At 55.7% G+C, this 22,937-nt stretch overlaps 1 protein-coding gene across 2 annotated transcripts; it reads left to right on the forward strand.

Annotated features, from left to right (window-relative positions):
* Window positions 1-5,067: 5,067 nt before the first annotated feature.
* Caskin1 (CASK interacting protein 1) lies at window positions 5,068-22,442 on the forward strand. Of its 2 annotated transcripts, XM_055604437.1 has the most exons (20): window positions 5,068-5,332; window positions 11,501-11,552; window positions 11,655-11,752; window positions 11,942-12,087; window positions 12,171-12,266; window positions 12,373-12,503; window positions 13,605-13,713; window positions 13,808-13,916; window positions 14,000-14,094; window positions 14,240-14,357; window positions 15,240-15,341; window positions 15,438-15,526; window positions 15,606-15,690; window positions 15,774-15,871; window positions 16,647-16,757; window positions 16,838-16,939; window positions 18,336-18,474; window positions 18,556-20,559; window positions 21,048-21,462; window positions 21,644-22,442. In XM_055604437.1, the coding sequence occupies exons 1-20, from the start codon at window positions 5,239-5,241 to the stop codon at window positions 21,741-21,743; spliced, it is 4,293 nt and encodes a 1,430-aa protein (XP_055460412.1). In that variant the 5' UTR covers window positions 5,068-5,238; the 3' UTR covers window positions 21,744-22,442. The 2 variants fall into 2 exon arrangements, with proteins under 2 accessions (XP_055460412.1, XP_055460413.1); XM_055604438.1 differs by lacking the exons at window positions 16,647-16,757; window positions 16,838-16,939.
* The last annotated feature ends 495 nt before the right edge of the window (window positions 22,443-22,937 follow it).

The following is a 22,937-nucleotide window of genomic DNA, read 5'->3' on the forward strand; positions in this document are numbered from 1 at the left end:
CACACACACACACACACACACACACACACACACACACACACACACACCAATCCCAGTACTCTCTATACAACTAAAACCCTCTCTCTTGCAAAGAGCTGTCCTCATCATGTTGGTAGCTCCACTTCCCACCTCCCCCTCATTCCTCAGCTTTACCCCAGCTCTCTGGGGAAATTCCTCAAGGCCACTGCCCAGCTTAATCTGTCAGACCCGGTAGATACTTTCTTTCCACCTCTTGACCCTTGTGTACAGTGGCTGACAGAAAATCTCATCTCCTGCTTTGTGGCTTAGTAGCAGTACCAGATCTACCTCAGCCGGCTCTCTTCCTCTCCCCATCTCCCTCCGGACATCCCTACCTTTTTTTCCTTTGCCGTACCGTAGAGGCTCTGTGGCTTCCTGTGCCATCTTTCCTGTGTCTTGCCACCCTCATCTCCAGTTCCCAGGTTCTTGAAGCACTCTTTGTGGCATTTGTGTGCCACATATAACAGAGAGGTTGATCTTAACTGATGAGCCATCTCTTCAGTCCCCAAATCGGCCATTTAAACTGGACAGTTTAGGCCAGGGATGGAAATCAGTGGTAAAGAGCCTGACACAGTCCAGGCCAGCCCGGCAATACAGAAGTAAAAACGGAGTGACCAATTTAGTCAACATGGCACGTCTGTAATCCTGGCACTTGGGAGGCTGAGTCAGGAGGATCACGAGTTCAAGGCCACCCTCATTTGGCCACATAATAAAGTCTGTATTTCAGAGGCACGGCAACATTTAGTGCGACACTGCAACCACTGCCTATATGTAGCTATCAGACGTTTCCATCCTCCCCTTAGGACGTTAGGCGGTTCCTCCTCACCCTCTTTCCCCAGCCAGGACCTGAAAACCACTAGTCTTCTTGCCTTTATATCATGGCCTCTGCTGAACATTATGTCATATCATATCAACGGAATCACAACTCTACACCATTTTGTGACTTGTTTCTCTACTTTTCAAGGATTGTTCAGTTGTATTCATCACTATGTCATTCTTTACTACGGTCAAACAGTATCCCGTTGTGTGCATGGACCTCATTTTATCTGTCCATCGACGATGGACATCTTAGCTGTTTCCTTCCTGCCAGCCATTTTGCAGAGTGCTGCTGTAAATGCTTAAGTACAAGCATTTGCTTTTTGCTTCCATACATGTTTTCATTTGTCTTGGAACTGTCTTTTTTTTTTTTTTTTTTTTTTTGCTTTTTGAGACAGGGTTTTTCTGTGTTGCCCTGGCTACCCCGAAACTTGCTTTGTAAACCAGGCTGGCCTGGAACTCAGAGACTCACCTACCCTGCCTCTGGAGTGCTGGGATTAAAGGCGTGTGCCACCAATGCCCAGCTATCTTGGAGCTATCTTAGGAATGAAGTTACTGCTGGGTCATGTTAGCTCTGTGTTCAGCCACTGAACAATTTCTCCAGTCTGCTATGTTCAACTTTTTGAGGAACTACCAAAACATCATGAATGTTTTTTATTACATCATACCTAGTGATCTTACAACGATTTCTCTCAGGAGGATCTGTCCCCTTCTGGGAACATCTTGTCAGAAAACAGGCTCATATCCGTAGAATTGCCATTGAAGGGTCAGGGCTGGTAGATGGTGGATCCCAGTTTGGCCCAACTGCAGTCTGGACCCCATTCCCTCCTGACCTTATCCTTTCTAGCCAGCTGAGGAGACTGTTCCACAGGGATCCTACACCTCAGATTCCTTGATTATTACATTCTGTTTGACGAAGCCTACTCTCTCCCAAAACAGCTCCACTAAAGTCAGAGGCAGCTTTGGTCAGTCCTGAGCATGCTAGATGGGAGAAAAGAGCTAGAATAAGAAGGGTATCTAGATCAGAATCAACCGTCATGGGACCCAAGAAACAAAGAAGGGTGGCCAGATGTGCGCCACCCGTGTAATGAGCTGTTGCCCTTTCTTCAGGACTCTGGGTGGAGCCAGGAGCTAAAGGCCGGATTCCTGCAGATGGTCCAAGCCAGAGATAGCTGTTAAACTGGGCGTGGCCCTGAGCTTTCTGAGCATCCCAGCATCTCTGTGGGGTAGACGGAATCTGGAGCACGAAGGTTTTGAACCTTTGTGAGGAACTACTCACAGGCACAGAACTTCACAGAGGCGGCGCCCACAAAAAATGACACCTGAGGTGTGATTCCAGCAGTCCACGAGAATGGCCACATTAAACATCACCAGTGTACACATCAGTTGGACACTAATGCTTGGGGTATGCCCTAAGCAGATGCAGCTGGTAGGCAGAGGCAGGGGCTGCGGGAGGCAGCTAAGCTTCCGGGAAGAAAGCCAGTCAGGGCTGCAGTGAAGCTCCCATCAATTCAGCAATTCTGCTGGCTCAGCGGCCCCTCCTCCCAGATCTTCTTCAGAGGCCTGACATTCTGGAGGGCTGCCCCAGTCTCACAAATCTACATCTTTTGCCACAGGAGAGGTAAACATCTGTCTGCTGTGTGGCTTTCATCCCCAGGCAGGTGGGGAGGGCATGCAGGAAGGTGAAGAACATCTTGGTAGCCCTGCAGACCTTCCCATCAACCTCCAGGCAGAGCCGCTGTCCCATTTTACAGATGAAGCAGGTGAGCATCAGGAACTTGTCCATCCGAGGTCACTGGTCAGCAGTGTCTGACCCTGGTCTTCAGACCCTTCCGGGCTCTAGTCTGACCTAGCAGGGAAGCCTCTGCTTTCCTTCTGCCACTGTCCATCCTTTGAGATAAGCAATCACCGGATCCGGAAGCCACCTAGATCCCAGATGTCCCTTCTGGACCACAGTGCACATATTGAACTGGGACACTTGAGTTTACTGCCCAAAAGGATTTATCTAGCCAGTGTCCCTGCCCTGCACATCCCTCTTCCTGGGTGGGCTACACAGTAGGATGCCCACACCTGGCCTAAGGGGGTGCTCAGGGGTGCCTGTTTATGGGATATGGATGATCTGGAGCTAGACAGAGAACAAGAATATGACAGCTACAGGCAAGGGCAAGTTCCTTGCTGAAAAGCAGTCCCAGAATTAAATTAAATTTAAGCCTGTGCTTTCAGGTCATGGTGAAGGTATATTTGTTAAGGTAGGAGGATAGAACATATTTTATTTAACAGGTTATTAGTGTAATTTACAACATTGAAATAGACATTTGGTGGGTAGGCTTCTGTTTGCATTTTTGCCCCAGGTCCTACAAAGATGATTTACCTTACAAGTTCCAAACACAGCAATCATAGCCATGATAATAGCTGTTTTCTTTTTATATATTTACTTAAGTTTGTAGTGCTTCCTGTGTGCTTGGCACTCTATCATGTGACAATGAATCTAATAGAGTTGCAACCCCTGCAGGGAGGCCCAAAAACATCACGATATTTGCAGTAGCTATGTGCTGGCCATTTATTATATCCGGGGTTAACTGTGTGGGCAGCGTCACTGTTACCCCTGGTGTAGACGAAGGGGACACATTGTTTGCCCACCTTTGACAGGGATAAGAGACCCAGAAAGATACAGTGACCTGTTTAGGACGACAAAACCAGTAAAAGGAAGCACTGAGAGAGGAATCCATGTAGGTTCCAAGTCCGGCCTCATAACCTTGAGACCCGGGGAGGGACCTCGTAACACATACCCTGGAGTGCACAGCATTTCTAAACCTTAGCTCTTGTTTTCCCAATCTGTAAAATGGGGGCAGTAAGTTCAGCCTTATCCCAAATGACCAGAGCAGCACCTGGCCCTGTGACTAACCGGGAATTGGTCACTGTAATAGATTAGAGGAAGGAGTTTTGCATTTAAAGACGTCTTCTGATAGCCCAGCACATGCTAGAAGTATGTGCTCAGTCCCTGAGCCTCATGAGAGATCCTGTCACGAGCAGAATTACATGATCCTGGAAGCCCCTGTACCTGCTGCTTCTCCTTCCCTGCTCTCCTGGACCTGATCCACGGCTCCACGATCGAGGGCCACAAGATCAGTGTGTGAGATGTGCACACGTGAACCCTCACCAAGTTCTTTCTACTGTGTCGCTGGGTTGGTTGACGCTGTGCTCCTGCTTGTAAATAAGGAAACTGAGGGAGCAGAACCTTAACCAAGAGTTGGAACTGAACTGATGTGTGTTCACAGTGCTGCAGGCAACACAAGAAGAGGCCTGGAGCAGCCCTAGCCTTCAGGCAGGCAGAAGAAAGGTGAAACCTCTAGAGCTGTTTGTTGGTCAAGCAGGAAGTCCTGACTGGGAACCTGTGCCTAGGAGATTGCTTAGGCAGGGCTGGCTGGGCCTTCAGTGATGCTCAGGATGGGAGGCTAAGTTCCTTCTTGGTGGATATAGACAGTTACATCCCAGTAGATTCTGTGAGCAGAGAAGTCAAGCTCCTTTCCAGGCTGTCCTCGAAGGAGAACTGTCATCCTGCATTGTTGTGGAGAGAAGCCAGAGGCTGCTAGGAAAGAAGGTGTAGTTGGGGGGGGGAGGGGGTATGGGTTCCCTGACACCGAATTCATTATTGGGAGATTCCTCTTCGCAATCCCTCAACACCTCCCACAGGAACCACGGGCCAGAAATGTCTGACAGCCTCTGGAGGGCCGGCACCGGTGGCACTTGTGCCCGACTCCCCGCCCGCCCACTGCCTCCGACTCCCTCCCCCCGTCAGGTCCCGCAGCCTCGAGAAACCTCTCCTAGGTTTAGCCCTGCGTCGCCGCCGTGTCGGTGCTCGGTAGCCACCCCCCGCCCCTGCGCACTGTCCTCTGTCCCTGGCGCTCGTCCTCGGTCCCCCGCTGTCCGCAGAGGCCTAGCCTGACCCGCGCACCCAAACGTGGGGAGGGGGCGTCGGGCGTGTGTGTGTTGGGGGGGTGTGGGGAAGGGCCAATGCGGGGGCGGAGCCTCGGAGCCGGGCGCGCGGCCGGCGCGGGCTGACGGAGGTCAGCGGCCGCGGGAGCGAACCCAGGCGTCCGGGAGGCGGCTCAGACGCGGCGCGCCACCGGCTGCCCGCCGCCGCCGCCGGCCCCCGCCCCCGGGCCGCCCCCCGCCCGTGACGCGCCATCCGTCCCTCCGCGTCGGAGCCCCAGCCCCAGTTCGAGCCCGAAACCCCAGCCCGAGCCCGAGCCCGAGCCCGAACCCGAACCCGCGGAGGGCGCTGGGCGGCGGGCGGCGCACGCAGCGCGGGCTGGAAAGGATGCAATCGCAGACGCGGGGCCGCCGCTGCATCTGAGCCGCCGAGAGCACCGAGCGCCGCGTCGCTGCGGGCCCGGCGGCGCCATGGGGAAGGAGCAGGAGCTGGTGCAGGCAGTGAAGGCGGAGGACGTGGGGACCGCGCAGAGGCTGCTGCAGAGGCCGCGGCCGGGGAAGGCCAGTGAGTGCGGGGGGCGCGCGGGGCGCGGGCGGGGCCCACACCGCCGGGGTGCAGGGCGAGGAAGGGATGCTGTGGGTCTCCGGGGGTGGGGCGGGGCCATGAGCGCTCAGACCCTTGCTCCGCGCCCCCCCCCTTCCCGCCCCAGTTCTGGAGGAGGGGCGGCAACGAGCGCCGGACCGTCTGCCCAGCCCCCTGCGGGCACCTGCGGCACCCACCGTCCCTGAGGCCGCTGGCGATCACATCCTCCCTCGGACCCCCTCCCTTCCCGGGCTGCCGGCTGATGGCTTTTAAGGGCGAGGCGGATCCCCCTACAAGACACACTGTAGAGAGAGGGAGGGGCCCTTGCAGTGAGGGGCGACCCATAAGCTAACCATCTCTGTCAGACCTCCTATGTTTAATAACATGCCTTGCAGGGAAAGGGGGGGCAGCTGGGGGTGTGGCTGCCCAGGCATGGCCAGTGGGGGCCATTTACTGATGAGGGAGTGAAGCAGAGGCGCCCAAGGTCGCCTAGCCCTGGGGCAGGCTGGGGTTCAGTCAGGAACAGTCTGGGGGATAAGGACTGTAGGCTACTGCAGGCTTCTACGGATCTTGGTCATGCCTGGCTCTCCTGCTGGGAAAGGGGCCCGAGGACCTGTAAAGGAGCTCCCACGCCATCCCTAGCCTGTGCCCTGGGGGTCTAGGGAAGGGCTTGGAGCTTGGAGCTTTGATTCCAGCTCTCAACCCTGCTCATGCTGGAGCCCTCCCAGGGGCCTCTGGAGATGGATGGATGGGCGTGTGGACTAGCCGAGTATGCAGCTGCGCACGTGTGGCCGTGTTCAGTGTGTCAGGGTACCTGGGCAGGCTCTGCAGGTCAACACATGAGACCTGGGTGCCTTCACTCCCTCCCTGCCGTCATAGACTGCGTGTAATCTGGGGGAAGGAAGAATCTCGTTTCTCCAGGTGCTGCTGAGACATAGGACTGTCTAGAGTGGCTCCTAGCCACTTTGCTGTTGGAGAGAAGGACACTGGTTCCTCCAGGGCCCAGGGCTGCCTGGGAAGCTCCACTTACCAGGGCTGGTGTTAGGGCCTAAAGGCTGAAGCTTAGAGCTTCCAGGGAAAGGCAGATGGAAGAGGGTACTGCATAGCTTTCCACTTAGTGGCCTTGTGTCCTTGGTCAAACTGACTCTCTAGGCCTTAGTGGCCTTATCTGTAGGATGGAACCCCACAACATCATGAAAACACTAAGAAGGTACCGATGAGGAGACACTTAGTTCCAGCTCCGTAAATGCTAATGGTGCCGGCTTTTTTCTGCTGCCAGCCAGTGGGAACCACAAATACGGGGATCCTCTTCGCTTCCATTTGGCCATCCTAGGGAAGTGAGAGGTCTGTCTTCTCTGCCTGGGTCTCTACCTCTGCCTGTGACTGGTGTAGACTTGGGGATAGCAGAGGCACCTGTCTTGGCCCTTCTGTCTGTACTCTCTGAGTCAGAGGGGCGGTGTAATAAATCAGACGGAGAAATCCCTCCATGAATTAGCTCAGTTGTCATGGCAACACTGGCCTGCTTTGGAGTAAGATGTATTTTGATTTAGCAAAGTGCAGCTGGAGTTTGGGTGGGGGGGTGTCCATAAGTATCCTCGAGAGTGTATTTCCCCTCCACACATCAGTAGCACATGCCTTTAATCCTAGCAGATGGGAGGCAGAGACGAGCAGATCTCCGAGTTCAAGGCCAGCCTGGTCTACATAGTGAGTTCTAGAGACTGTGTCTCACAAAACAAAAACAAAACAAAACAAAAAAGAGAATGTGTTCCCCAGCCCAGCCTAGAGATTTTTCCCACAATCTTGTTCTTGAACCCTTTTGGGTGCCCAGCCCTTCTCTCTCCCTCCCATGGCTCTCTAGTACCCCCTTCATCTCTAAGGAAGCCTGCACATGCATGAGTACTTAGCAGGTGTCCTTGAGAATAAAAAGACAACTTTGGAAGGAAAATGTTGGTAGGGGGGCCACCCTTCTGCTGCTGGTAAGAGGTCCTTGCCTAGTTTTGTGGCCTAGGCTTAACAGTGCAAGTGGCACACACCTTTGAACCTAGTACTAATCCTAGCAGGCTAAGTCAGGAGGATCTCTGTGAGTGCTAGGCCACCCTGGTCTACACAGTAAGTTCCAAGGCTAGCTAAGGCAGCATAATGATATCTGTGTTTTTGTTTTGTTTTGTTTTGTTTTGTTTTGTTTTAAATCCCTTCCAGCCTGGAGTTTGGATCTGATCTCAGGCTGGTCTCTGGAGAGCAGCTTGGGGTCTAGGGTCACAAGGAACGGGCAGGGTTTGTACACTACTTGTGTGTGTGTGGTGCTAGGGACGGAATCCAGGGCTTCATGGATGCTAAGGAAGCTCCCTGCCATGAGTCTGCAGACCAAGCCCATGTACTGTATTGATGCAGAAGCCTGCTAAAAAGTGAAAGGGGCTCCCTCAGCCTCCTGCCTGGCCGCCACTTGCTCTCTCCTCAGTTTCCAGGCCTCCTCAGCTATCTTTCCCTTCCTATTCATTTTCAGAGCCTGTCCTGCTGAGGGATGACCACCCAGCCCTACATTTTCTTCAGTATCTCCTGCAGGTGCCCTGAGACCCCAACTGTCCTCCAAGCAATTTACACCACTCCCCTCCCTATGGGACTATAAATTTGTGTCCTTGGAAGGGTGACCCTCCCCACATGGAGAAGTTTCCTTCTTTTATAAAATTGATTTTCTTTTGAAATGGTCTCACTATGTGATCATGACTAGCTAGCTGGCTATGTAGACCAGGCTAGCCTTGAACTCACAAAGATCCATCTACTTCTGCTTCCTACGTGCTGGGATTAAAGGTGTGCAACAGCATGCTCTGCTCGCAGTCCCGTTCTTGAAGGAGGCCTCCCTCACGTCACTTTCTGAGTCATGACCTCCAAACCCTTCTAAAACATTGGCTTCTGCTTGTCTGACCTCAGAGCAGCTTGCCTGGGGTTTTCCACTCCCTAAACCTGACTCTGTAGCTGCCTGGAAGCCCCGAGGTGGAGGGAGAACATGAATTTGGGAAGCCTCGGAGACTGTGAGACCAGGTTTGAGAAGAATGGGGGAAAAGTGTCTGAGCATGGTCCTGGAGGGGTTGCAATGCAATGACATTAGTTCATGGCAGGGGACTTTAGCAGACCAAGCCGTACATATATAGTTTTCACGGCCTGTGTGAGATGATAATGTAGGACCTTATTTAAAATCAAAGTGTTCAAGTCGGGTACCTTTCTGAGTAACTGCACAGGTCACCTACCCATGAAACTGGCCCCAAAGATGGATAGACAGCATGTAGGAGGGAGATGGCACTGTTTTGGCCACCAACGCCAAGAAGAAACTTGATTTGATGTGATAGGGAGAAAAATACAACAGATCCGGGAAGGGAAGGGAAGGGCAACATTTTGGATGAGAGACCTTGGAGAAAAAGCTACCTCTGGACAGACCCAAAGTATGTGAAGGAGAGTGTCCTACAAAGCCTTGTGGCCATGTTGGCACATGTTAGAGGAGCGTCAAGGAGGCTGTGCAGCTGGAGCAGGGATGGATGAGGCCAGAGCAAAAGCAAGGGCCAGGATGCATTGCAGCCTCCGCCTCCACCTCAGTGAAATGGCACAGGAGAGGTTCTGGGAGGTCTGACTTGTGTTGGCGGTTTGTTTCGTTTGTGGGTTTTTGTTCTGTTTTGTTTTGAGACAGGGTCTCACTGTTTCGTTGGACCAGGCTGGGCTTAAGAGATCCACCTGGCTTTGTTTCCAAGTCCTGGGATTAAAGGCGTGCAGCACCATACCTGATACCTTTCTTTCTTGATAGTCGCGTTAGCATGTATGCTTTATTTATTTATTTGTGTGTGTGCATGTCATGGTACGCACGTCGGAGGACAATTTTCAATGGTCAGTTTTCACTCTCCACTGGGTGGGTTTCAAGGCTTGAATTCAGGGTGTCAGCCTTGCTAACAAACACCTTTATCTGGTGAGCTATCTCATTGCTGTGCACCCCTCTCCACCATGGCACCCGCTCCCCCCCCCCTTTTTTTTGAGACAGGATTTAACCTGCAGCTCAAGTTGAGCTGAAACTTGGAACCCTTCTGCCTTCACCTCCAGAGTGCCGTGATGATGGGCATATGCCCACAACTGGCTCCAACTTATGGTTGTTGGAAGATTTGTTCTTCCTTCCTTCCTTCCTTCCTTCCTTCCTTCCTTCCTTCCTTCCTGCCTTCCTTCATTTCTTTCTCGTTGCAGAGTTTTATATAGCTCAGGCTGGCCTCAAACTTACTATGTAGTCCAGTTTGGCCTTGAACTCCTGAGCCTCCCCGCTTTATCACGTGAGTGCTGAGATTACAAACTGTATGCAACTATGTCTGGCTGTGACTTGCATTTTAACACTCCTCCAACTTGTGTTTACTGAACACAAGGCAAAGGGTACAAGGAGCCAGTATTGACACCAATGGGGCATCAATGGCAGGACCCTGCCTGAAGTGCTGGTCGGGCCCATGGTAACACCCATGACATGGTGAACAGCATGGGACCTCAGTGTGTCTTGAGCGTATTAAGGGTCCACGGGAAAGACCTCCTGACTTGTTTTGTTTTGTTGAGACAGGGTTTCTCTGTGTAGCCCTGGCTACCCTGGGACTCAATCTGTAGAGCAGGCTGGCCTCGAACTCACAGAGATCCACCAGTCTCTGCCTCCCAAGTGCTGGGATTAAAGGCGTGCACCGCTACCGCCTGGCTCAACTCTTTTTTTTTCTTTCCTTTTTTCTTTCTTTTTGAGACAAGTTCTCACTATGTGACTCTGGCTGTACTGAAACTTACTATGTAGACCAAGCTGACCTCAAACTTACAGGGATCAGCCTGTCTCTACCTCCCAGGTTCTGGGATTAAAGGTGTGCACCAGGTTTGACCCTGGTGGCTGCCAGGGTTGACTCTTGATGCCAAGGCTTGGTCTGGTTGACCATGGGGAAAGAGGTATGCAATTAATGACCTGGTACCCATAGTACCTGAGAACATGGGAGGAATCAGGAGGCGGCAGTAGCTTCACACTCCGAGAGGTGTGGTCTGCCCTGTTGGTGTAATGATGGCCCTAGTGTTCAAGTAATGCCCAGAGTCTCATCAACTCAGGTGACACCACCTTTTCTAGCTCATGGAAGAGGCCAGTGGCCAAGGCTGCAGGGCTAAGAAGTGTCAGAACAAAGATTCAAATTCAGGTGCAGCTGTCTTTCTGGACTTCAGGGACTGTCAAGAGAGACCCACATGCCGTGCCTGGTGGCTGAGGCTGAGCCAATCCAAGCTAAGCCTTACGGCCAGCCCACTGTGACTCTACTCTTTTGGCTCCCGTGCTTTGCGTCCCCCACCCCCACCCCTGTCCTGAGTTGGACAAAGGGGCTTCTGTCCTTCTAGCCCCCCCCCCTCACAGAGTGACTGACCCACAAATGGGTTATATAACCATGGCCCAGACAGGCAGGGGGTTGGCAAGAGTCCGGTGGACAAGGGCCCACTGGGATGGCTTTGGTGGGCTCCCTCTTGTGAAAGGCCAGGGTGAGGGAGGCCACAGTATGAGACAGACCCCAGAAGAGAGAGGGTATGGACCCTGAGGCTCCGCTCGGTCTGAACGCTGGCTTTTGTGGGCAAGGTGGCCATTGGCATGGGTCACCTAAAGGCCCTCACCCACAAGACAGCCTTTCCTTCTTTTTGCAGGATTGTAGGGTTTATCCGCATGGCAGCCAGAGCTGGCAGCAGAGGGCTTGGAGATGTAGTCCTTTCCCCCAGAAATACCCCATTTCCGGGTGTTCCAGCCTCCTCAGCCACCCCCGGCCCCATCTGGGTCCTTCTGAGAGACAGATGGGGCCGGCTCTCTCCCTCCCACCAATGGCAGGTGCTGAGCCAGCATCCCAAGGGAGGGCTGCATGTGCACATGTGTGTGCCCTTGTGGGTGCATGGTCTGACCTCCCATTCCCAGATGTGGACAGGCAGAAGTTCCCACATCAGTACTACAATGGGAAAACCAAGGCCCAAGTGGCTGGCACCTATCTCCGCGTCCCTGCTGAGTTCAGCAGTTCAGCAGCCAGGTGGATCACCACCATCCTCCCTTGCTCTTAGGAGGGTCAGACCACCTTTCCTCACTGAGTTGGTCTCTCTCTCTCTCTCTCTCTCTCTCTCTCTCTCTCCCCACAGAGCTCCTGGGCTCTACCAAGAAGATCAATGTCAACTTCCAGGACCCAGATGGGTAAGTTGTCAGTTTGGGCAGTATCAGAGTGGATGGGATAGGCGGGCCCCAGGGAAGGTTGGGTGTTGGCTTCTCTCCTAGACCTGTCCTTCACCTGCCCAGCTTCTCAGCCCTGCACCATGCCGCCCTGAATGGCAACACGGAACTGATCTCGCTGCTGCTAGAGGCTCAGGCTGCTGTAGACATCAAGGATAACAAAGGCAAGCCTGGTCCGGGGACCTGAAACCAAGGGTGGGGGCAAGGCCAAGGACAGAATCCTGGGAGCCTTGATCGTCCCTTCATTGAGATCTCAGCCCAAGGTGTCTGAACCGTAGAGACAGTGACATGTCCTTAGTAAGGTCCCATTTAGGGTCGGGACTGAGTTTCCAACAAACCACACCTGTCCCCAGGCATGCGGCCGTTGCACTACGCGGCCTGGCAGGGCCGGAAGGAGCCCATGAAGCTGGTGCTGAAGGCAGGCTCAGCAGTAAATGTCCCATCCGACGAGGGCCACATACCCCTGCATTTGGCTGCCCAACATGGTCACTACGATGTGGTGAGGCCTCATGGGGAGTCTGGGTGGGCAGTCAGGCCCGGGGGCTGGGCAGCCGCAGGGATAACCAGACCCTTGTCCTGCAGTCAGAGATGCTATTGCAGCATCAGTCCAATCCCTGCATGGTAGACAACTCTGGAAAGACACCTCTGGACCTGGCCTGTGAGTTTGGCCGAGTAGGGGTAAGTTCCTCCCGGAGATGGGTGGGCTCTGCCTGTCCTTCTCAGCTGGGGTGGGGCTAGGGGTAGCCCCAAGCCAGGACCACCCTACCCTGATCCTTCCTTCAAGGTGGTCCAACTGCTGCTAAGTAGCAACATGTGTGCGGCCTTGCTAGAGCCCCGACCAGGGGACACCACTGACCCCAACGGCACCAGTCCCCTGCACCTGGCAGCCAAGAATGGCCACATCGACATCATCAGGTACAGCCAGGAACAGGAATGGGGCCAGCCTCAGGCTTCCAGAGCGTGGTGGTATCCGGGGACGCAAGGCTCCTAGCCCGGGAATAAGGAGGAGCCTCTGGGATGGTGGTACAGATCTGTCATGCCCTCGAGAAGATGAGGCAGGAAGATTCAAAGTTCAAAGCTAGCCTAGGCAGCTTAGCCAACATCCTGCCTAAAAATGAAAAATGAAGGTCTTGAGTCAGGTGTGGTGGTACACATCTATAATCCCAGTACTCAGGAGGCGGGGGTGGAGCCAGGAAGATGAAGAGTTCAGGGTCATCCTCTGCTACCTAATAAATCTGATTCCAGCTTGGGCTACTCGAGACCAGGTCTTAAGATTGGGGGAGGGGCTGGCAAGATGGCTCAGTTAGTTAAGTGCTTGCCATACCATCACAAAGACTTGAGTGTTGATCCCCAGTATCTCTAAAAAAGTTAAAGAGTGATTGAAGAAACACCTAGCATTGACCTCTGGCCTCTACACGTGTGTGCACACATGTGAATGTACACGCACACACTTGTACATTACAAATGGACATGTATGGACACAAAAATGGCTGGGATATAGCTCTGGTGGAGTGCTTGCCTAGGATGCATGAGGGCCTAGGTTCAATCCCTGTCATGTGAGTGCGCGCGCGCGCACACACACACACACACACACACACACACACACACACACACAGGTTCCTGAAGGGAGGTGCAGAGTTGTGGTCAGGCCTGAGTGCCCAGATAAAGGGGAGGCTGAGGAGAGGCTTCTGTGTCTTCTCCATCCTGGCCTTGACTTGGTGTTGCCACCTGCTGAGATCTTGTAGAAGCATCTTCCCTGAGCCTCGGGTTCCTCATCTATAAAGGAGGCCCACAACATTGCCTGCCGTAGGACTGAACAAAATAACAGCTGTGAGAATGCAGCCAAGGACAGGCCTTCCGAAAAGCGTCGGAAGTATTGGATACCGTACGGTCACACTCTATAGGGCGTCGTGGCTTGTCATCCAGCCCTAGCAGTTAGAATCAAGGTTTGGTTTGACAGTTCTGAGGAGAAGGGCTCCCGCTGAAAGGCATTGCCTGATCTCTCCACCTATGCAGGCTCCTTCTTCAGGCCGGCATTGACATTAACCGCCAGACCAAGTCTGGCACGGCCCTTCATGAGGCCGCACTCTGCGGGAAGACGGAAGTGGTTCGCTTGCTGTTGGATGTGAGTCTGGTGACCCCGGACACAGAGGGGAAAGTTGGAGCCAAGTTGGGAGAATGGGAACCCCTGACAAGGCCTTGGCCTTTGGTGTATGCAGAGTGGGATCAATGCCCAGGTGAGGAACACCTACAGCCAGACAGCACTGGACATTGTACACCAATTCACTACATCCCAGGCCAGCAAGGAGATCAAGCAGCTGCTTCGAGGTGGGCCTGGGGAGGGATGAGGGCTGAGACAGGGCTGGGGAGGGCGGTTCCCAGGACTGGGTGTTTCCTCCCTGTAATTCCAGAGGCCTCTGCAGCTCTTCAGGTCCGGGCAACCAAGGATTACTGTAACAATTATGATCTAACCAGTCTCAATGTGAAGGCTGGGGACATTATCACGGTGAGAACGGTCTCTTGGTGGCAGGGCTGGGAGGGACTCTGGTACGCTTAGGACACCATGCTGCAGCAGCTAGGAGAGGGCACAGGGCAGCAGGCCTCATCTGCTGAGGTGTCTTCCTGAGCGCACACCCCATTTGTTTGGCCAGGTACTTGAACAGCATCCAGATGGCCGGTGGAAAGGCTGTATCCATGACAACCGGACAGGGAACGACAGGGTGGGCTACTTCCCATCCTCCCTGGGGGAGGCTATTGTCAAACGAGCAGGTAAGTTCACCCCACTCTGGAGAGAAGCAAGCAGGGGCCGCTCAGCCTGTGACTGGGGACTGAAAAGAAAGAAATAGACTTCAGTATGTTGGTGGCAGAGCCAGGTTGAATCCTAGCCATGACCAGGACTGGCATCCAGTAACCCCTCCTGCCAGCCAACTCTCAGCGGGGTCCCACATGCATTCCTTCACTTGGTCTACTAAGCCTTTCATAGTCTAGTTCTTAGGTGGCCCCTAAGCGCACAGGATCCCAGGCAGACATTGGTCTCTTCCTGGGGTGGGAAGGAGCAGGGAACACTGATGTTAACACAGGGAAAAAAACAACCAGTGACACAGAGAAAGTGTAGCGAAGCCCACCTTAGTTGGGGAGATCAGAGAAGGCTCTGAAGGGTGGCAGAGGGCAGGTCTTGGGCAACCCGGTCCTGGCTGTGAGCCATATGTGCAAGGACAGTGGGACAGGAACCATCTCAGCACCTGATGGACAGGAGGGCAGCATGGTGTGGTTTAAAGAGGTTGGAGATGGGCTAGAGATGGGGTTGATCTGTCTTTGAGGGTGGACATGGATGGAGATTGACAGGTGGGGCAAGAGGGCCAGGTAGAAGGTATGGTCAGCCACCCTTGGTCATCTGGTTCCTAGAACAGATTTGGCCTCAGGCCACTAGATGGCTTTTTAATCTACAGAGAAAGTCAACTGTCCAGTGATCCTTAGCCCCTCTGCCTGTGGGCCTTAGGGCAAGTGGTAGGCCCTGGCCCTGGGCCCTTCTATTACGCTGACTTGGTCTCTCATGTTACCAGAGACAGCAAGGCCTCTATGCTGCTTACTCTCTGTGTCTGACTGTGCCTGGGCCACCCAGGGTTCAGGAAGGCTCTGTTTGGCCTACAGGTTCCCGATCAGGCAGCGAGCCAAGCCCACCCCAGGGAGGTGGCTCACTGGGACCCTCTGCACCTCCGGAGGAGATCTGGGTGCTGAGGAAGCCTTTTGCAGGTAGGCCAGGGTCCTCCAGAGCCCTGGGGGCGGTAGTAGTTCTGCTGATGGGTACCACTGTGGGGCCAGCGCACTTCACGGTCCCTGTCCCGGCAGGTGGAGATCGCAGTGGAAGCTTGAGCAATGTGGCTGGGGGCAGGAGCGCTGGGGCTCATGCTCTGCACGCAGGCTCTGAAGGAGTTAAGGTGAGTGGGCAGGGAGGTTTGGGTAGGTTGGGTAGCCAGCCCTGGAGCAGTGCTAGCAAGTGGCCTTTCTGGGTTCCAGCTCCTGGCGACAGTGCTCTCCCAGAAATCAGTCTCCGAGTCCAGTCCAGGAGATAGCCCAGTCAAGCCTCCAGAGGGCTCTACAGGTAAGAACAAGAACCCAGCTGTGCTGGCCTGGCACATAGGGCCGCCATATAGCTCTTGCTCTGCCACTCCCTCTCATCACCAGGTGCTGCCCGGTCCCAGCCTCCAGCAGCCCATGCTGGGCAGGTATATGGGGAACAGCCACCCAAGAAGCTGGAGTCAGCCTCGGCCTCAGAGGGCAAGGTACAGGGCCTGGTCATCTCCAGGCCTGGACTTGGGAGGGATGGGGTTGACAGTCTGACAGGCATACCTGGTCACAGCAGCTCCTGCAGGCCTTGACAGACCAGACTGTCTTTCTGTCTGTCTCTGTGTCATATGTGCGAGCACACACACATACACACACACACACACAAGTGTATAGGTGTTGTCTATTGTGTAGGCCGTGAGCTAGTGCGTGCACACTTGCAGAAGTATGCTGGGTGTTTTGTGGATGTGGAATGGTCAACTCTGATCTGGGCGTGCATGCGTGTGGTTGCACAGATGTCAAGGGATGGGTGTGAGACACAAAAACGTGCATGTGGGTGCAGTGGGTGATGTGTGGGTGCGTCGGTGTGGCTGTGAGGAGTGACCTGATGGCTGAACCCCATGCAGCAGAGGAGGCGAGGGACTTCTGAGTAGAGCACAGAGCCCACCTTCCAGGGAGCAGCCAGCCCTGAAGCCCTTCCCCCAGAGTCCCCTCCTGTGGGGCTCTGAGATGGTATGGGTACCCCGGGTGCAGATGTGGGGTGGGGGGAGGCCGCGGCACAGATTTCAGCAGGACTTCCTTATGGAGCTCACGGAAGAAGGCTGGAGAGGCAGATGCTGTACCCAGGATGACAGATCACGGAGTACTGGTGCGGTGGACCACAGCAGCGGATCCAGCACTCTGGCCATGAACCGAGCAGACAAGGAGGCACAGTGGAGGTTGGGGCGCAGCCCGGCAGTGGACAGGCTGCAGTTGGTGCCTTGTGTCTTGCAGAGTTCTGAGGCAGTCAGTCAGTGGCTTGCCACATTCCAGCTACAGCTCTATGCCCCCAACTTCACCAGTGCTGGCTATGACCTGCCCACTATCAGCCGCATGACCCCCGAGGTGAGCTTGTGGCCAGCTGCTTCCCTTGCAAGAGGCAGATCCCTTCTATCTGCTAGTTAATGGGCCTCCTCTTTGCCTAGGACCTCACAGCCATTGGTGTCACCAAGCCAGGCCACCGTAAGAAGATTACCGCAGAGATCAGCGGCCTGAACATCCCTGACTGGCTGCCTGAACACAAACCCGTAAGGCTCCTTGCGCCCTGGTGGCCGAGCCAGGACCAACAGGCAGATGGACAGATAGACAGGCTGCCTCCCTGGCTACAGCCCTCATCTGCCTTCTGGGGTCCTAGGAAGTGGAGTTGAGGATGGAGCCAGGCCTGGTGGCATAGGCCTATAACCAGCACTCAGAGAGGCCAAGGCAGGAGGATCGTGAGCTCAAGGCCTGCCTGGGCTACCAAGGTGGCCTGCCAGCAGGGAACTATTTGGATAGCCTCTTTGTCCATTATGGGGGCAAACTCCCCAGGCAGGCTCCTAAGAGTCTAGGGGCCATGAGGAGAACCTGAAGTCAGGTTTGCCTTCTCTATTCATGGCCAGCACCGCTATAGCACTGTCTTTTACTCATATATGGGCTGCAGATGGGCTGGTGTCCAACATGCTTGCCACATGCATGCACACAGGTCCCACTGCAGATGCTGACCTGTGCTAATGGCTGATAGCCCTCCTTTGATGGCTTCTGCACACAGCGGCCCTTGCTCTTACTGATGAGGAGACAGCTTCTGAGCTGATGCTGGCCCTCTGGGCTGCACACTAGCTCTGTTCTCCCATTCACCCACGGGAGAGGTGTCTCTGGCTGCCCAAAGCCTGCCATCCCCAGGGTCCTGGATCTGCTGGGAAGCAGGGCTGCTCTCATCGGCCCCTCCCTGCTTCTCAGTCAGCAGCTCGGGGATTTTCCCAGGAGTACACCTGGGTCTCACGGACCTCGCCTCACTCTGTCACCTGCATGACTGAAGGTGCTGAGTGTGGGTGCACGAGTGGCATTGGCTGGGAGCTTGGGACGACTGGGCAGTTCTTGGTGGACGGTGGACATTTGCGCATTCCTGGTATGGCTGTGTGGTGAAGGTGTATCAGGCGTGTGGCCATGCATCTGCTGTGGGCGGGGAGACATTGTGAGGGTGATCAAGAGAGGGCGTCTGTGCTCGGGACAGCTGAAAGCAGCGTGCAGGTGGGGCTCGTGTGCGCATGTGTCTTCCGTGGTGCTGTGTGTCTGTATTTGGCATATGGGTGCATCTCCTCAGGCCACTGCCTGTAGCCTCCTAGTCAAGCAAAGAAGCACTTTCTGAAACCTGAAGCTGTTCTGATGATAGGTGTCCCGGGTGTGTGTGTGTGTGTGTGTGTGTGTGTGTGTGTGTGTGTGTGTTGACTCACGTGTATCCTAATGTACAGTTGGCATGTTGAGGAGCTGGCCTGCAGTTCCCACCAGGGCTGCGCCTAGGCTGTCTGCAATACTGACATTTCAGGCCTGTCTGTTTGTCCGTCTGTCTGTCTGTGCCCCACAGGCCCATCTTCTAATAGTTCCAAGTAGGCAGTCATGGTGTGAGCAGCCAGCTCCGGCTGCCCCTCTCTGTCCCCCTCTCCGTAGGCTAACCTGGCTGTGTGGCTGTCGATGATTGGTCTGGCTCAGTATTACAAGGTGCTGGTGGACAACGGCTACGAGAACATCGACTTCATCACCGATATCACGTGGGAGGATCTCCAGGAGATCGGCATCACCAAGCTGGGTAATGTCCCAGCCCGTCTCCTCCATATCTGTCTGTACCTACAGGTCTTCCTGACTAGCCTCTCCCCCACTCCCAACTCAGGACACCAAAAGAAGCTGATGCTGGCAGTGAGGAAACTGGCGGAGCTGCAAAAGGCAGAATACTCCAAGTATGAGGGGGGACCCCTGCGTCGAAAGGCACCCCAGTCGCTTGAAATGATGGCTATTGAGTCACCACCCCCATCTGAGCCTGCTGCGGCAGAGTGCCAGTCTCCTAAGATGACCACCTTCCAGGACAGCGAACTCAGCGGTGAGCTGCAGGCTGCCCTATCGGGCCCAGCTGAGGCAGGTGCGGCTGCTGCTGAGAAATCCTCCAACCACCTGCCGCCCACTCCGAGGGCCACCTTGCGGCAGGAGTCCAGCCTGAGCGGGCGGGCTCGGCACATGAGCAGCTCTCAGGAGCTGCTGGCTGATGGGCCCCCAGGGCCTGGCAGTCCTATGTCACGAAGTCAGGAATACCTGCTGGATGAGGGGCCGGCTCCTGGCACTCCACCCAAGGAGGTGCGGTCTGGCCGCCACGGCCACAATGTCAAGAGGGCCAGTGTGCCTCCAGTGCCTGGCAAGCCACGGCAGGTCCTTCCATCAGGTGCCAGCCACTTCACACCCCCACAGACACCCACCAAAGCTCAGCCAGGCTCCCCTCAGGCCCTTGGGAGCCCTCATGGTCCAGCCACAGCCAAGGTGAAGCCCACCCCACAGCTGCTGCCACCGACAGACCGACCCATGTCGCCCCGTTCCCTGCCTCAGTCGCCCACACACCGTGGCTTTGCCTACGTGCTGCCCCAGCCAGTTGAGGGCGAGGCAGGGCCAGCTGCCCCAGGACCCGCAGTCCCACCAGTCCCGGCAGCTGTGCCCACACTATGCCTGCCCCCAGAAGCTGATGTAGAGCCCGGGCGGCCCAAGAAACGTGCCCACAGCCTGAATCGCTATGCAGCATCGGACAGCGAGCCGGAGCGGGACGAGCTGCTGGTGCCTGCTGCTGCCGGACCCTATGCCACAGTCCAGAGGCGTGTGGGTCGGAGCCATTCAGTGAGGGCTCCTGCTGGCACCGACAAGAATGTTAACCGCAGTCAGTCCTTTGCTGTGCGGCCACGTAAGAAGGGTCCCCCACCACCTCCACCCAAACGTTCCAGCTCAGCCATGGCCAGTGCCAACCTTGCTGATGAGCCGGCTCCGGATGCTGAGACGGAGGACAATCGCCTGGGGGTCCGGGCACAGCGCCGCCGAGCTAGTGACCTCACTGGCAGTGTGGACACAGGCAGTGCTGGCAGTGTGAAGAGCATTGCCGCCATGTTGGAGCTGTCTTCCATTGGGGGTGGGGGGCGGGCTATCCGCAGGCCCCCTGAAGGCCACCCCACACCTCGCCCTGCCAGTCCAGAACCGGGTCGGGTAGCTACTGTGTTGGCCTCTGTGAAGCACAAAGAGGCCATTGGGCCTGACGGCGAAGTGGTGAACCGGCGCCGCACACTCAGTGGCCCAGTCACTGGACTTTTGGCCACTGCCCGCCGGGGACCTGGGGAACCAGCAGAGCAGAGCCATTTTATGGAGGATGGCACAGCACGACAACGGCCTCGAGGTCCGGCCAAGGGTGAGCCAAGTGCGGAGGGCCCTCCCCTTGCTCAAGTAGAGGCCAGTGCCACGCTCAAGAGGCGCATCCGGGCCAAGCAGAGCCAGCAAGAGAATGTCAAGTTCATCCTGACAGAGTCTGACACGGTCAAGCGCAGGCCTAAGGCTAAGGAGCGTGACACTGGGCCCGAGCCACCCCCACCTCTGTCTGTGTATCAGAATGGCACAGCCACTGTTCGCCGACGGCCAGCCTCCGAGCAGGCCGGGCCCCCAGAGCTGCCCCCTCCTCCTCCACCCGCTGAGCCCCCACCTGCTGACCTGATGCAGCTGCCTCCACTGCCCCTGCCTGATGGCAGTGCCCGGAAGCCCGTGAAGCCACCTGTCTCTCCCAAGCCCATCCTGGCTCAGCCTGTGTCCAAGATCCAGGGCTCACCTACACCTGCCTCCAAGAAGGTGCCACTGCCAGGCCCTGGCAGCCCAGGTAGGTACAGAAAGCTGGCTAAGACAGAACAGGAGGTCTCAGGACAGGACCCTTGCCTGCTACCCTATCTCATACTCCGGTTTTCTTTTTTGAGTCTGATGAAGCCCAGGTGGTGTGGGGTAAGACTGTCTTAACTATCCATATGGGACAACTCTGCCACCCCTGTAGCGGGCGTGCCTCTTGTTCAGTGAAGGAGGTGCGGAAGGCCAAGAGTAGTGGCGAATAAGCGGGAAGACCTCGCTGGTGTTCCCTTATACAGGAGAGGGTAGGTTTCCGGACAGGAGAGCAGTGCAGAAGTGCCGAGAGGAGGCCTGGAGCCAGCTGCATCAGGCCACATCAGAAGGAGCTTAGGAAACAGTGACACGTTTTGCAGTGGAATTGCGTACCCTAGCGTCTGTGGTGAGAACAGGGCCAGGTGCCGCCTCTCTCCTGATAGGCGGAGGGTGGTGGTGGTTCCTGGGTACCAGTGCCGTCCTCCTCCCTTGCAGAGGTAAAGCGCGCTCACGGCACACCACCGCCTGTGTCACCCAAGCCTCCGCCGCCACCCACAGCACCCAAGCCGGCCAAGGCTTTGGCGGGATTACAGTCGAGCAGCGCCACCCCCTCGCCCGTACCCTCGCCAGTGCGCCAGCCGCCAGCAGCCCTTGTGAAGCCGGCTAGTTCACCGCCCTCGCAGAGCGCCAGCCCTGCCAAGCCTCCATCCCCAGGGGCTCCCGCGCTGCACGTCCCCGCCAAGCCCCCTCGCGCTGCCGCTTCAGTGGCCTCCGGACCCCCAGTAGCTTCAGATTGCGCTTCACCCGGGGACAGCGCTCGGCAGAAATTGGAAGAGACTAGCGCGTGTTTAGCTGCAGCATTGCAGGCAGTGGAAGAGAAGATCCGGCAGGAAGATGGGCAGGGCCCTCGGTAGGTACTTCGGCCAGGGGAGGGAGTTCTGGTCTAGCACAAGGCATGGCTCTTGTTGGTGGACTGGTAGGGGTAGGCGGAGCCATCCCCTGGGGTTTAAGGGTGGGTTGCTGTGGAGCCACCTAGTCCCGTGTAAGGGGGCCTGTGCTGCCCCACCCCACTGACGCATGCCCACCCTTAGCCCCTCCTCCATCGAGGAGAAGAGCACTGGCAGCATCCTGGAGGACATCGGCAGCATGTTCGACGACCTGGCCGATCAGCTGGACGCCATGCTGGAGTGATGCAGCCACCCATACGGGGGCCCACCGTATTCCCAGCTCTGGCCCGCACTTTGATCTTTTACCTCAGGATGGGCACCTCCAAGCGGTGGGCGGGGGCCGAGTGGGCGGGGCTCGCCCAGCTCTGCACAAGCACAACTCCTACTCCTGGCCCAGGCTGGTTATCAGCACCCTGGCACGGGGTTGGGGGGCGCTCCAAGGGCTCTGGGCAGATAGGCTGCCCGCTGGTGCCCATTCCTGTCTGCTGCTCCCTGTGCAACAATTGCTGGGCCCTACCCTTGCAGGCTTTGCTCTGCTCGCGGAGGGCTGCTCCTCCCTTGCCCTAGGCAGACTGAACACCAAGGGAAGATGAGGGGGGTGGCCACTGTGGCCCTCTCCCCAATCTGTGGCAGAGCACAGGCCTATGCCCAGCACAGAACTGCCCATTGGGGAACCTCTGCCAGCCGCCCTGGCATAGCACAAGGGACAGGGGGCCAAGGTTGGGCTCGCCCCACTGCACCCCAGAATATAAGCTATCAAGAGTATTAATTTATTGGGAATGAGCTGAGGCAGATTTCCCCAGAAAAACAAAAAAGATAACTTTAACAAATATATATTTAAAGAGAAGAAATATTATTGATTCTATAGAAACCATTTACCAACAGAAAGGACACAAGTCCGACTTGAGACTAAAGCTGTCAGAGGTTAGACCACCTGTCTGCCCTTCTCTTCTTTCATCTAGGAGTGGCCATGCCCTTGGTCATGAGCACACACACCTGGGAGGCACAGTCTGGATGGGCAGCTCTGTCCGGGGCTTCTCCTCCATTCTTCTAGCTTCTGAGAGTCTGAAGAACTTGAAGGATGTGCCTTGCTCTCACCTGTTCCCCTCCATGCCCCATAGGTCTGGGGGAAGGTTTCTTCCTCCTGGGTGTGGCCATGCCCTTGGGGTGCTGGTGTGAGGGTGCACTGAACCCTGTGTGAACGTGGACATGGGTGCAAGGGCATGCATGCCAGACTATGGGCAGATGTGTGTTCAAGGTTGTGTCTGCCCTGCCTACCCCCAGGCAGCCTTGTACAGGCAGCCAACCTACCCATCTTGAATTCCTGTGGACAATTCTGCTCATGGTCTGAGGCTGTGTTGTGTAGTACATCTCATCCTCTTTTCCTCCCTCCAAAAAATACTGACTGATCTCCACTTTCGTGTTTGCTGATCCGCAA

This window comes from Psammomys obesus, unplaced genomic scaffold, assembly GCF_907164565.1.
Source record: "Psammomys obesus unplaced genomic scaffold, mPsaObe1.curated_primary_1811, whole genome shotgun sequence".
Lineage (NCBI taxonomy): Eukaryota > Metazoa > Chordata > Mammalia > Rodentia > Muridae > Psammomys > Psammomys obesus.

Excerpts from the sequence above, each read along its gene's own strand:
- Caskin1 (XM_055604437.1), top strand. The coding sequence starts at position 5,239 with ATGGGGAAGGAGCAGGAGCTGGTGCAGGCAGTGAAGGCGGAGGACGTG. Across the intron at positions 5,333-11,500 it reads GCCGCGGCCGGGGAAGGCCA|AGCTCCTGGGCTCTACCAAG; the intron begins GTGAGTGCGGGG and ends CTCTCCCCACAG. Across the intron at positions 16,940-18,335 it reads GGCTGCCTGAACACAAACCC|GCTAACCTGGCTGTGTGGCT; the intron begins GTAAGGCTCCTT and ends CCCTCTCCGTAG.